This window comes from Arvicanthis niloticus, chromosome 6, assembly GCF_011762505.2.
Source record: "Arvicanthis niloticus isolate mArvNil1 chromosome 6, mArvNil1.pat.X, whole genome shotgun sequence".
NCBI lineage: Eukaryota > Metazoa > Chordata > Mammalia > Rodentia > Muridae > Arvicanthis > Arvicanthis niloticus.
In genome coordinates, this window is record NC_047663.1 from 23,121,678 (window position 1) to 23,135,425 (window position 13,748).

Genomic DNA, 13,748 nt, shown 5'->3' on the forward strand with positions numbered 1-13,748 from the left:
TCAGGGAGTTGCTATTGGAATGAGGATTTTTGGGCCCTTGGCACCAGCTGTGTCCTTTTGGGAGAGTCAAGCAGTGGGAAGGAGGGGGGGTGGTGTCTGTGTGCTGAGGGAAGTGCTGAGGCCAGTGCTAACTGTTTGGCTTCTTCAATTCTAAGGTTTCCTGTCTCCTCTCCCACTTTGCCCTCCTGTTTCCTTCATCTCAATGATTAGGTCGGCTGGTCCCCTCCCCCAGCTGCTCCTCCTCACCTGGGACTGCTCTTGGGAAAGAAAGCCACAGCTGAACACTTCTGAGAACTCGAAAGGCGTGGACAGTCTTGTTCCCACTGGACCTCAGAGAAGATCTCATCACTCAGCTGGGAAAAGCTAAATTCTTCCAGCCCCACCCCTCCTCCTCTCGGATCTGCTATGATTTCTGGTGGGCTTGGGGGGGGGGGTATTGTCTTATGATCAGAGTCTTTAGAGATGCCTCTCTGTTTCCTCTTCCCTTGAGAATGCATGTAGTCTGTCCTACATGTTTTCTGTGTTTCAGAAACATGTCCTGCATGTTTCTGTGTCAAGATTCATGCCAATATGTTTACCTGTAGATCGGTTATAAACACTGTAGGTGGGCTTTGGTTTTCTGATATTGTAAGGCCCCCACGAAGGGAGGACCTCACCCAAGCCTCAGGAATTCAAGGCCACTCATTAACTCACAAGACACCGAACTTGATGCAATCAGCAAGAGGTATATTTCAATCAGTATACTGAGGTCAAGACCCATGACCCACGCAGGGGCAGTGGGGTCTGACCGGGGCTTTGGAGACAGAGAGAATTTAAAGTCAAAAACCACAACTCAGAGGGAAAATCACAACCCAGGGGGAGTAAAGGAGGGCTATTGGAGAGCACCTGTGGAAAGTCCCAGCCCATTATTCAGTTTGTGACAGGGTCCAAGGAACTGTCATGGGGAACATTTTGTATAGGCTATTCTCTAAGAGCCTGTACATAACCAGCCATCTATCTTGTGTTCCCCCAAGTTCCTGAAACACAGAGCTCACAACCAAGCTGACCTGCACTCTTGGTTCTGCCCAGCTTGTTGAGAGATTTTGAAAATTTTTAACTCTTTCAACATGAAGGTTCTGCATGACTTTTATGTAAGGATTTTGAAATTCTGCCACCTTTTTCCAGAATTCTAGACATTTTTCTCCTATGTTTATCTATTTTGCTTGACCTCAGATGAAATGGTTTTAAGAGCTCCTGTCATCACTGCCTTTTTTTTAAAGATCTCTTCCATAGTTTCTGATCACTCCCTTGACTTCCCCTCATCTTTCTCTCCTTCTCCTGTCTCGTTTAGAATAATATATCTCTCTATAATTATTAAAAATATACATAGAAGTACAAGAGGAGGGAGACCAGGAAGAGAGAGGGCCAAAGAGAACACCAGGGAGGAAATATGGCAAAATATCCATATGTGTGTGAATACACACACACACACACACACACACATATATATATATATATTAATCTGTTTGTCCTTGAAAAATTTACAAGTTAATTGATCCTAACAGGATCCAAAGGGCAGCAGATTGGACCTGCCAAAGATGGTATATCAAAAGTTGAGGTGGACCAAGCATGGTGGCATTTATCTTTAATGCACGCACTCAGAAGGCAGAAGCGGGTGGATTTCTGTGAGTTTGACATCAGCCTTCGTCTACATTGTGAGTTCCAGGCCATCTAGGACTATACAGTCTGAATGGAGCTAGGAAAAAAAAAAAAAAAAAAAAAAAAAACCTAGGGCTTACAATTTTACAGGTTAGAAGTCTGAGGGCTTGGACTTGGGCGGGAAGGCAATTTCGTACATCATCTAATAGAGTTTGGTCATTTCCGCCCTCCATCAGCCTCTTACATCACTCCGCTCCAGCCCTCCTCTTTCTCAACAATTCCCCTTCAACTTCAATGTCTCCAACTTCAATGCCTCCAACTTCGACGTCTCGTGTGTATGAGCCCACAGAGTTTAATGTGTGTTGCTTGCTTGAGCATGGGAGAAGGGTTATTTACTGGAGCCTGGCTGCACTACTGAATGAAGTGCCGGCCCCACTCCACCCTCGCCTCCAGCAGCCATTACTACCCATAGTCCCTTAGGGAGGGATGAGGTCTTGTGAACCCCTACGCCATCCAGGATGAAATGCTGCTACGCCCAGACTTGTTCTGCTCTCAAGACCGTAATCAGAACTGCTCTGAAGTACAACAGACCTGTCAGGTACAGAAGACACCGGTTCACACTCTTCCCTATTGGCTGGCTTACTCGGACCTCCCACCCATTCTTCCGGGATGCTCCCTCTGCCTTGGAGGGGATGATATGGCCGTCCCATCTGATGCTCGGTACTCAGTCACTCATTATTAGCACTTTACCCAGTTGTGAGTCTCTGCATTCCCTGTCACAAATTGCATAAAGGAGTCTCGCTGAAGAAGGCCGAGAGCAACACTAGTTAGAAGTATTTAGAATGCAGTTTGGCAACGTGGCCATTTAGCAAAACAACAGTAGTATGTTCCGCCCCGGGGCCTGTGACCTCCCCAGCCACAGGCTCTTGACTGGTTACAGAACCAGGTATGAATGAGAATGCACAGAACCAGGAATGAATTCAGGCCCGTGTCTTTTTGATAGTCATTTGTTTGTTTCCAGTTCCTTTGCTTCCTAGGCATTAAAGACACGTGTGTGTTTTGTATATACTTCCTTGTAATTTCACGGTTGTTGGTCTTTCATGCTCCACAGACTATAGTTAACGTTGACTCCTTGTCGTGTGACCTTCTTTCTTCTTCATTTGTTTGTATAGTTTGGTTGAAACATAACTTTAGAAATCTTGTGGGACCTGCACTGAAATGGTTTCTCTTGGGAATTATAGAATATCACTATGTTTTGTCTGTGTGCATACATGTGCAGTTAAACGGGTATGTTTATGTGTTCTTTTGTTTGTTTGGTTGGTTTTTGGTTTTTTGTTTGTTTGTTTTTTTCTTTTGCTTTGTTTTTTGAGACAGGGTTTCTCTGTGTAGCCCTGGCTGTCCTGGAACTCTGTAGACCAGGCTTGCCTCGAACTCAGAAATCCACCTGCCTCTGCCTCCCAAGTGCTGGGATTAAAGGCATGTGCCACCACTGCCCGGCATTTATGTGTTCTTTATGAACACTAGCCACATTTTTATTTCAAATCAGCATTTATCTATGTAGCACTGGCTGTCCTAGAACTCCGTAGACCAAGCTGACCTGCCTGCCTTTGATCTCAAGTGCTGGCATTAAAGGTGTGAGGCACCACTGCCCGGCTAGCCACATTATTTTTGACAAATAGTCTCTCTTTGGCCTAGAACTTACCTTAGGCTAGACTGTCTGGCCAGCAAGCCCCAGAGATCTACCTGTCTCTGCCTCCCCATCCCTGAGATTACAAGCACATGCTGGGACACCTGGCTTCTTCAGACGGGTGCTGGGGCTCACTCACCAGCTGACCCAGCTCCCCAGTGCTACTACCTTAAATTCTAAGTTCATTCATTGGGTTGGACTTTTTCAGACCACAGGAGCATTAACCTGGTTTCCTGAATACAGTCATCTTTCCCGTAGCCTCCTTAGCACCAAAATCATTTTATGAAACCAGGTGTGGTGGAGCACACCTTTTATCCCAGCACGCAGGAGGCAGAGGCAGTTGGTTCACCATGAATCAGAGCCTGGTCTATATCAAAGTTCCAGGCCAGTCAGGCTTCACAGAGAGAACCTGTCAAAAAAAAAAAAAAAGAAAGAAAGAAAGAAACCATCCCAACTAAAAACATTCACTTTCAGAGCACCCCCTTATCATTATTAAATCAAGGTTGTCCTTTATTTATGTATGCATGTGTGTATGTATGCATGTGTGTATGTATTTGTTTATTTATTGAGACAGGTTGGCCTCAACCTGAACCTATGATTCTCCTGCCTCAGCTTTCTAAGCGGAGCATACCGCCACAGCCAGATTACATTATTTTTTTTTTCTTACTTATTCACTCTCCATCCCACTCACTGCCCTCCTCCCAGTCACCCCTCCCACAATCCTTCCCCCACTGCCCTTCTCCTCTGAGCAGGTGGGGACGCCTCAGGTATCCCCCCACCCTGGCACATCAAGTCTCTGCGGGGCTAGGTGCATCTTCTCCCACTGAGACCAGACAAGGCAGCCCAGCTAGAAGAACATATCCCACATACAGGCAATAATTTTGGGGATCCATTTACATTTTTTGTTGTTGTTGTTATTTATTTCATGTATGTGCATATACCGTCGCTGTCTTCCAGAAGAGGGCATCAGATCCCATTACAGATGATTGTGAGCCACCATGTGGTTGCTGGGAATTGAACTCAGGACCTCTGGAAGAGCAGTCAATGCTCTTAACCGATGAGCCATCTCTCCAGCTCTCAGCTTACATTCTTAACGGGTTTTTTTTGTTTTGTTTTGTTTTTTGTTTTGTTTTTTTTGTTTTTTTTTCTTTGTCAGCCCACTACTAAAATTTTATTTTGGAAATTTAGTAAAAGTGTTCATCTTTGTTTGCTTGTTTTGTTTATTGCCTCAGGATTCTAAGTAGCCAAAGAAGACCTTGAATTTCCAGTCATCTAGCCTCCACCTTCCAAGTGCTGACTACAGGCCCCTGGAGTAGCAGGACACAGCAGTGCATGCCTGTCACCCTAGGACAGCAGTGCATGCCTGACACCCCAACACTGAGAAGGTGGAGACAGGTAGATTCTTGCAGCTTGCTGGCAGCCAGGGGACCCAAAACAGTGATCCCCAGGTTCAGTAAAAGACTCTGGCTCAAAAACTAAGCTGCTGAAGCAGTGGAAGAATGAAACCCCTCACCCCAAGTCCTCAGACACATTTTTATAATTCCAACACTTTTCTTGTGTTTGCTGTTCTGTTTTGATATATTTTAGCCATCTTTTGAGTGTGCAATATTTTGTTGCTTCTAAAGTTAATAATTAGAAGTGGTTTGTCTTGATTTTTTTCCTTTGGCTTCCTTTTTTAAAAGATTTGTCTCATTTTGAATTATGTGTATGTGTGTTTGTACATGTGATTACAAATGACCATGGAGGCCAGAAGAGAACATTGGACCCTCTGCAGCTGGCGTTACAGGTTGTTGTGAGCTGCTAGTGTGGGTGCTGGGACTTGAACTCAGGACCTCTGGAAGAGCAGCAGGTCCTCTTACCTGCTGAGCCACCTCTACAGCTCCTGAATGTTGTTTCTTGATTCAAATTTTCTGGCTTTCTTTTCTGCAAACTTACCTACTAGGTTATGGAATTTTGTGTTCTTAGCTTATTTGTTTCGAATGTCCTCAACTGAAAGTGATGTCTGTTGTCCCTGGGAAATGCAAGATCTTACATTTTAAATTGTTAAAAAACAAAAAAGAAGCCAATGCAAAGAACATGAACAAAGGCAAAAGACCGGGGAGGGGGGGGGGGGATTCTCATGAAATACAATGGTAAGCCAGCAATGGTGACCTCTCTATCAGGGGGAAAAAAGTCTTACAGGCAAGCAGCCAGCCAGCTTGGACAAGGCGGGCAAGGCGCCAACAGACGAGAGAGGGGCGTGGCCAGAGATGTGGAGGGCTTCTCGGTGGGCAGCTGTCTGAAACTCAGGCCGACTGAGGTCCCCAGTAGCTGGGACCAGGGGGTCGAAGGAGAATAAGCACGAGAAACAGTGGCTGAGCAGGCACTAGGGCCCACACCTATAATCCCGGCACTCCAGAGCCATAGGCAGAAGAACCACAAGTTTGAGGCCAGCCTGGGAAACATAGTAAGACCCTTCCAAATGGAAGAAGGGAAGAGAAGAGGAGGGAAGGAGAGAGGAAAGGGGGAAGACGGGGAGTGGGAGGAGAGGGGAAGGAAGGGCTGGATTAGATATGTGGTAAACCCAAAACCTCTAAGAAAATAGAACCAAAGTTTAGGAAGAAGTAAGAGGGAAGAAGTAGAAGAGGCAGGTGCAGAAGTAGTCTAAGAAAAAGATATATAGAAATACAAGAAGCCATAACCTAGATCCTTTATTTACAGCTAAAGAAACTGACAGCCACAAAGGCTAACCAATCTCCTGCCCCCGCCCCATGTCCTGCCTAGCAACACAGCTCAGGAAAAACCTGTGCAGAATAAATGGGAATTCAAGAAGGAGAAAGATCAAGCAAAAAGAACCAATTTTTGTTTGTTTGATTGATTGATTGATTTTTTCATTTAAAATCTGCTTCTTTCCTCTGGAATCTAGGGTTCGTGGTCTTGGAATTATTTTCAACGTGTCTGATAGAAAACAATGCTGGTGATGTTTTGCTTGGCAGAGAAACACAGATGTTGTTGGTCAGAGGAAAAAGAACTGTATCTATCACACTTCTTTGTAATTCTTTAAGGAATTTTATACTGCTGAGGCCTAGAAGGCAGGAAGGGTTGCTCACACTAAATTGAAAGGCATCCCTATAATAACCTTGATAATACTCCACCCTGCTCCCTCCCAGAGATAACAGACATCAAGGTAACTATCCACCTACGGAAGTGGACACAGCAGAGTAAAGACATTCATTAGGGGAAAATGTCACCCACTTATGGATAATTCTCAATGAGCTGGCAAACACCATTTTGCTAGGCGAGACAGAGTTCATCTAGAGACACCCTAACGACGCATATATAAAGCAGTCTTCACCCAGTAGGACATTCACGATCCGGGTAGCACTGCAGAGTGATCACCATGTCTGTTCGCTTTTCTTCCGCATCCAGACGGCTGGGCTCTGCGAGGCTCTCCAGCCCAGGAGCAGCCTTGGGGGCTGGAAATGCATGTGGAGTGCCCGGCATTGGAAGCGGCTTCTCCTGCGCCTTTGGGGGCAGTTCATTGGCAGGGGGGCTCGGTATGGGCGGTGCTTCCTGTGGGGCCTTCACTGTGAATGAGCATGGCCTCCTGTCAGGCAATGAGAAGGTGACCATGCAGAACCTCAATGACCGCCTGGCCTCCTACCTGGAGAATGTGCAAGCACTGGAGGAAGCCAACGCTGACCTGGAGCAGAAGATCAAGGACTGGTATGAGAAATTTGGACCTGGGTCGTGCCGCGGTCTCGATCATGACTACAGTAGATACTTCCCCATCATTGATGACCTCAGGACCCAGGTAAGAAGTCCAATGAAAGATATGGACATATAGACAGAGAAATATAGTCACAGCAGGACATGGAGCTCAGCTTCAAGGACTTCATTATCAATATTCAAAATCATTTCTGGGCTGGAGAGGTGGCTCAACGGTTAAGAACACCGACTGCAGCTCTTTCCCAAAGACAGGGGTTTAATTACCATCATCTACCATCTACCTGATGGCTCACAATCATCTGGAACTCCAGTTCCGTGGTATCCAAAGCCTTCTCCCAGCCACTGGAGGCACCAGGCACACACATAGTGCACAAACATACATGGAGGAAAGACACTGAAACACATGGAAAAGTGAAATTTTAAAACAATAATAATAACTCATATTACAGTTAGAACCTTTGAGCATGACCCACCCATCGTTGGGAGTCAGGCAAGCCTGTGTGTTTTTACTAACACAAAAATATCAAGAACTGCTCAATGTCTCCAACTAGATATTTATAAACTTAAAAGGGGATTTTTTTAATAGAAATTAAATAAAGTAGGAATTAAAAATATAAATTAAAACTAACTAGACTTCAAGTCTCCATTTTCAAAGACTCACCATCAGCCCCAGGTGTGAGAAGTATTCGTGTGATCTCATGTGTAACTTAATTGCAAGGAAATTTGAATATTTTTCCTATGTCCTCCCTCTTACCGACCTGTCCATTCATCAGATAATCTCTGCAACTGCACACAACGCCAACATCGTTCTGCAGAATGACAACGCGAGACTGACCGCGGATGACTTCAGAATGAAGTGAGTTGAGCCAAATTAAAACAGACCAAAAGCTACCCTGGCACTGCCCTCTTTTCCTTGGGCCACTGGGGGGGTTCTTCTCTGCTCTGCTTTTGTCCGTTTGTCCATTTTAAACCAAATCCTTATTGAGGAGACCAACCTAATTCACTTAGAAAACTCAGAGCTTATACAAATGCATGCCAAGGTCATAGGGAAGAGAACTTTGAATATTCCCATTACTTTGCTTCATAGAAGTGTGTCTATTCCTTTGTGGGTAGTCTTGCTGAAGCCTGGTGTATTAGGTCGAGTTTTAAGCAGGGTGACTCAAATCTGGTAGGAGACAATGAACCTTTCAAACGCATCTCTAAGGTACGAGAATGAACTGGCGCTCCACCAGAGCGTCGATGCAGACATCAACGGCTTGCGGAGGGTCCTGGACGAGCTGACCCTGTGCAGAACCGACCTTGAGGTCCAGCTGGAAACACTCAGTGAGGAACTGGCATACCTCAAGAAGAACCACGAGGAGGTAGGCACCCAACCTTCCTACAGGTCTTCACAGCCTGCCTCCTTTCGGGAATCAAAACCTAATTGCGTTTTGATAAACAGTGTATCTTAACATCAAGACAGTTTCAATCTCTCCTTGCACCTTTGAAATATTGCTATTATCCCCTCTCAAATGAAACAAACAAGATGAGGGTAATACCTCACAGCTATAATCCCAGATCTCAGGGAACAAGAACAAGAGTTCCAGGGGCAGCCTGGGCTCAAAACAGAAAAAGAAACAGACCTCACAAAAAAAGAAAAAGAAACAAACCTCGCAAAAAGCTTAGATCCGGAGCCTTATAGATCCTGTCCACTTGGTTTCCTCACAAACAGTCAGAACCTAATGTCGTTGAACAAATCTGTTTCAGGAAATGCAGGCTCTGCAGTGCGCAGCCGGAGGCAACGTGAACGTGGAGATGAACGCAGCCCCGGGCGTGGACCTCACCGTCCTGCTGAACAACATGAGAGCCGAGTATGAGGCTCTGGCTGAACAGAACCGCAGGGACGCTGAGGCCTGGTTCCAAGAGAAGGTAAAACCAGGCTCGCTGGCACATGCCCTGCACCAGGTGTGGACGCCACTGCCCCCACCCTGACACCAGCTTCTGACTTTGCAGAGCGCTTCCCTGCAGCAGCAGATTTCAGACGACGCTGGAGCCACCACCTCAGCCAGGAACGAGCTTACTGAGATGAAACGGACTCTCCAAACCCTAGAGATAGAGCTACAGTCCCTCTTAGCCATGGTAAGGACGAGGCAGATTAGCTTTGGAAGTTGAAAAAAACTCAAAAGAATTTTCATGCTCGTCGAGTTATTTACTTGGGATTTTATCCACTGATTACTTTATTGACATCTGCTTGAAAATTATACCTAGAATTATGTTAGCAAGCCTTGGAAACCAGCAACTACAATTATTTTGAGGTGCTCAAGAAGAAAGCTAATTTTGCCTTGAGCCTTCTCTCCCAAGTCAAAAGATCAACACATCCATCTCTGCACAGCACAAGTATCTTCCCTGGATTCCCCACCCAGTCTTCCCGTCAGTCAGTTAATTAGGAGCACTTAAGTTCCTTTTAAGTGACATAAATAAGGAGCAAAGTAGAGGTGTGAAGGTTGAGTCTAAAGCAAAACCTGCCTAATGACAATAATAACACGTTTTTCATTAAGGGTTTGCCCAGCCGATGCTCCCACAGGTTAGTCCACAATCCACCCTGGGGCACAGACAGGCAAACTTCACAGCTCACATCTATCTCCAAAAGAAGAATCAGGTTCAAAGAGGAGAGGCGATTCCCAGAGTTGCACCATTTGGGGACAAAGAATAGAACTTCCTATCCGACTTGCCTAACCTAAGCCTGTACCTTTCTGCCTGGGACTAGGAAACCTCCAGCATTTACCCACAGAATGCCCATGCTATACGTGAATTGTGTAAAATCATATGAAAATATTTGGCTTCAAAAGGGTCAGTGAGATTTGCCATCTAGCCAGGCATAGTGGTGTGTGCATTTAATTGCAGCACTTGGGAAGCAGAGGCAGGTGGATCTCTGGGAGTTTGAGGCCAGCCTGGTCTGCACAGTGGATTCCAGGATAGCCAGGGCTATGTAACAAGTGTTTCCTCTTTTTCTAGATAGAATCATTTGACTTTACGAGCCAAGCAATTAGGCAGTTTAAAGTTTAAAAGGACAGTGCTTTTCTCTGGATCATGATACATATACACTGTTTATACAACTGCCTATAGATCAGCAGGAGACAAAGACTTCATATGATTCACAATGAGGAAATAGCATAGGGTGGCTTTAAGGAGAAAACTGGAAACTGTGCCACACCCCACAAGCACAGCATCTATTGGTGTATATGGTATGGATCTTTCCACTGCACCTGAAAGAGAAACAGTTCCATTTTTTCTAGCATTTCAAGATTGACAAGGACCATTCACCACCATCTGTGTCGTTATAAATAGACTGGCATGGTGTCTGCCATGAATATTGAACAGATGGCTATTGTCTATGTATATGTGCAGTGTGTATTCATGTGTACGGTGTGCACACGTGTGTGAAGTCCAGAGGTCAGCCCTGGGTGCTGTTCTTTGGAACTGCCCACCATGTTTTTTGAGACAGAATCTCTCAAGTGGAACCTGAGGCTCGAAGGTTAGGCTACATTGGCTGATGGTGAAGCCAGAGAAACTCTGTGTTCACTCCCCCAGCACTGGCTTTACAAGCACAGATACCTGACTTTTTAATGTAGGTGTTGGGGGTTGCTCTCGAGCCCACATGCATGCATGGCAAGCCCTTACCCAACAGCCGTCCCCACAGCCCTGGATGGGCCTGTGTAAGGATAACTCTCTTCTAAGAGACTTGGCTTTTTCCAAATCAGCACAGTAACCTTTTCTACAATACCACCTTCCCAAACCACAGAAACACTCTCTGGAGTGCTCCCTGACGGAGACCGAGGGCAACTACTGCACACAGCTGGCTCAGATCCAGGCTCAGATCAGCGCCCTGGAGGAGCAGCTGCACCAGGTGAGGACGGAGACCGAGGGCCAGAAGCTGGAATATGAGCAGCTGCTGAACGTCAAAGCCCACCTGGAGAAGGAGATCGAGACCTACTGCCGCCTCATAGACGGAGACGAGGGGTAGGCACTCATTCCTAACATCATCTGAAGCTGAGCCAAGTCTCTGTGGTCCAGATCACATGTGAATAAAACCTCCCTCCCCAGCGTTACTTCAGCAGTCAATGAACTCCTTCTGTAAGTCGGTGCTGTTTTATGGCTTTAGCAAAACACACATGTAATTAATGTAAAATCTATTTATTTTATTTTTTACAGCTCTTGTGTTAAGTCAAAAGGCCAAGGAGGACCCGGAAATCAGGCAAAGGGTAAATGAAAGCTCTGTGAGGCGCTCATAGTTTCTTCCTCTCCTCCCTTCTCTTCTTTCCTCCTCCTCCTCCTCTTCCTCTTCTTCCCCTGCTCAACCTTCTCTCCCTTGTGTGTGTACATGTGCAGGTGCACCTGTCTGTGGAGACCAGAAGGCAACCTCAAGTAGTATTCCTCAGCCAAAGTAGTCCCATTTTTTGTTTGAGACAGGGTCTCTGACTAGTCTAAAGCTTACCGAGTAGGTGAGACTGGCTAGCCACTGACTCCCAGGCATCCTCCTGTCTCCACCTCCCCAGCTCTAGAATGACAGGTGACTTGTTTTATGTGGTTTCTGGGCTCGGAGCTCAGGTCCTCATTCTTACAAAGCACGCTCTTTACAGACTGAGTCGTCTCCGCAGCCTTGCTTTCTGCGGTATATGTTTTTGTTTTGTTTTTCAAGGTAGGGTCTCTCTGTGTAGCCCTGACTGTCCTGAAATTCACTATGTAAACCAGGCTGGCCTTGAACTCAGAGATCTACTGGCCTCTGCCTCCCAAGTGCTGTGATTAAAGGCTTGCGCCACCACACCCTGCATATTATCTATTTTTTCAAATGATGAGCTATTCTCCACCTGTGAATTTAGCACAGTTTTAATGGTTTGTTTGTGTCATTTCAGATACGTCTAAAACTGCCATCGTTAAAACTGTCGTTGAAGAATTAGATCCCCGTGGCAAGGTTCTCTCCTCCCGAGTTCACACCCTGGAAGAGAAGTCCACCAAAGTGAACAAGAACGAGCAGAGGATCCCTTCTTGAACACCGCCCCCAAAACAGACAGCTCTGATTTCAAATACCAAACCTAAATGCTTTTCCTACACGGGGTCCTCTTACGTTTCTGCCTCTCTCCAGTGAGCAAAGATGAGCTCCTTTTAGATTAGTGACATTCTTTGGCTTTCTCTCTGGTGGTGTTTCAATAAACGTCTTCCTGTTGCAAGTTATCCTCCCTGGTTCTGGTCCATCACTGCATCTTAAGGACACACTCTCATGGAAGCGAAATTCCTCCCTCTCTGTTTAATCTACTGCGCTTTGCAAGTTAGGAACTGGTGGAATACACAGTGGTTGTAGTCACATGTGAGTTCACGACTCGGTTGACATAGCTGCTGGTTGAATATACAGTGGTTTGTCACATCTCTATAAAATTTTGTCTTCCACCTTTCCATACATGCTGGGCATACATAGGTTAAATGCTAGGCACTAAAAATAAAACTAATTAAAAATAAAAACCAGCTCCTGGAGCTGAAGAGATGGCTCAGAATCAGCTCCCCTGGTTCAGTTCCTAGAACCCACATGGTGACTTTCAAATTCCTGTAATTCTAGGAGACCCAATATCCTCTTCTAGGCCTCTTGGGCACTATACACATACATGCTGTCAAAACATACACATAAAATACAAAATAAATGAATAATCTTTTTTTAAAAAAGATCTTGAGTATGACCGACTCATGGAAGTAAAAATAAGAAATTTAAAAGTCAGAAACATCCTAAACATTAAGGAAAATTAGGTTTTTTTAAGAGAAGAGAGAGAAAGAGGTTGCATAAGAGGGAGAGGTTGAAAGATTGTAAGAGGCAGAGGTAGAGGAAGACTGTGGTTTCCCGACATGACAAGGCTGTTGTGCTCGAGAACTCAGTGCACAAGACCAATGCAGTATTAAGCCAATTAAATCTCCAGCAGTTCCCTCCCCACCCCCCCAGAAAAACCCCTATCCCATCCCCTCTCCTCCTGCCTCCACAAGAGTGTTCCCCACTCACTCCTGCCTCCCCACCCTCTCATTCTCCTACACTGGGGCATCGAGCCTTCATAGGACCAAGGGCCTCTTCTCCCATTGATGTCCGACAAGGCCATCATCTGCTACATATGTGAGTGGAGCCATGGATCCCTCCATGTGTACTCCTTGGTTGGTAGTTCAGTCCCTAGGAGCTCTGGGGGAACTGGGGGGCTGGTTGGTTGATATTGTTGTTCTTCCCATGGCATGGCAAACCCTTTTAGCTCCTTCAGTCCTTTCTCTAACTCCTCCATTGGGGACCTCATACTCAGTCCAATGGTTGACTGCAAGCATCCACCTCTATATTTATCAGGCTCTGGCAGAGCCTTTCAGGAGACTATTATATCAGGTTCCTGTCTACAAACACTTCTTGGCATCCACAATAGTGTCTGGGTTTGGTGACTATATGTGGAATGGATCTCCAGGTAGGGCAGTCTCTGGGTGGCCTTTCCTTCCATCTCTGCTCCACACTTTGTCTCTGTATTTGCTCCCATGAGTATTTTGTTCTCCCTTCTAAGAAGGACTGAAGCACCCACACTTTGCTCTTCCTTCTTCTTGAGCTTCATGTGGTCTGTAAATTGTATCTTGGGCTTTCCGAGCTTTGGAGCTAAAATCCACTTATCAGTGAATGCATACCATGTGTGTTCTTTTGTTATTGGGTTACCTCACTCAGGATGAT

General features: G+C 45.7%; 1 protein-coding gene across 1 annotated transcript; it reads left to right on the plus strand.

The window, feature by feature from the left end:
* Positions 1-6,704: 6,704 nt before the first annotated feature.
* Positions 6,705-12,235, plus strand: Krt27 (keratin 27). The gene is made up of 8 exons (XM_034504725.2): positions 6,705-7,118; positions 7,807-7,889; positions 8,238-8,394; positions 8,780-8,941; positions 9,026-9,151; positions 10,815-11,032; positions 11,225-11,274; positions 11,926-12,235. Exons 1-8 carry the CDS (start codon positions 6,705-6,707, stop codon positions 12,060-12,062), a joined length of 1,347 nt encoding a protein of 448 aa, XP_034360616.1. The 3' UTR covers positions 12,063-12,235.
* The last annotated feature ends 1,513 nt before the right edge of the window (positions 12,236-13,748 follow it).

Bases quoted from the DNA above. Each gene is read 5' to 3' on its own strand.
- Krt27 (XM_034504725.2), top strand. From the start codon at position 6,705: ATGTCTGTTCGCTTTTCTTCCGCATCCAGACGGCTGGGCTCTGCGAGG. The intron at 8,395-8,779 runs GTAGGCACCCAA...AATCTGTTTCAG, and splicing joins TCAAGAAGAACCACGAGGAG to GAAATGCAGGCTCTGCAGTG. The intron at 9,152-10,814 runs GTAAGGACGAGG...CCCAAACCACAG, and splicing joins TACAGTCCCTCTTAGCCATG to AAACACTCTCTGGAGTGCTC.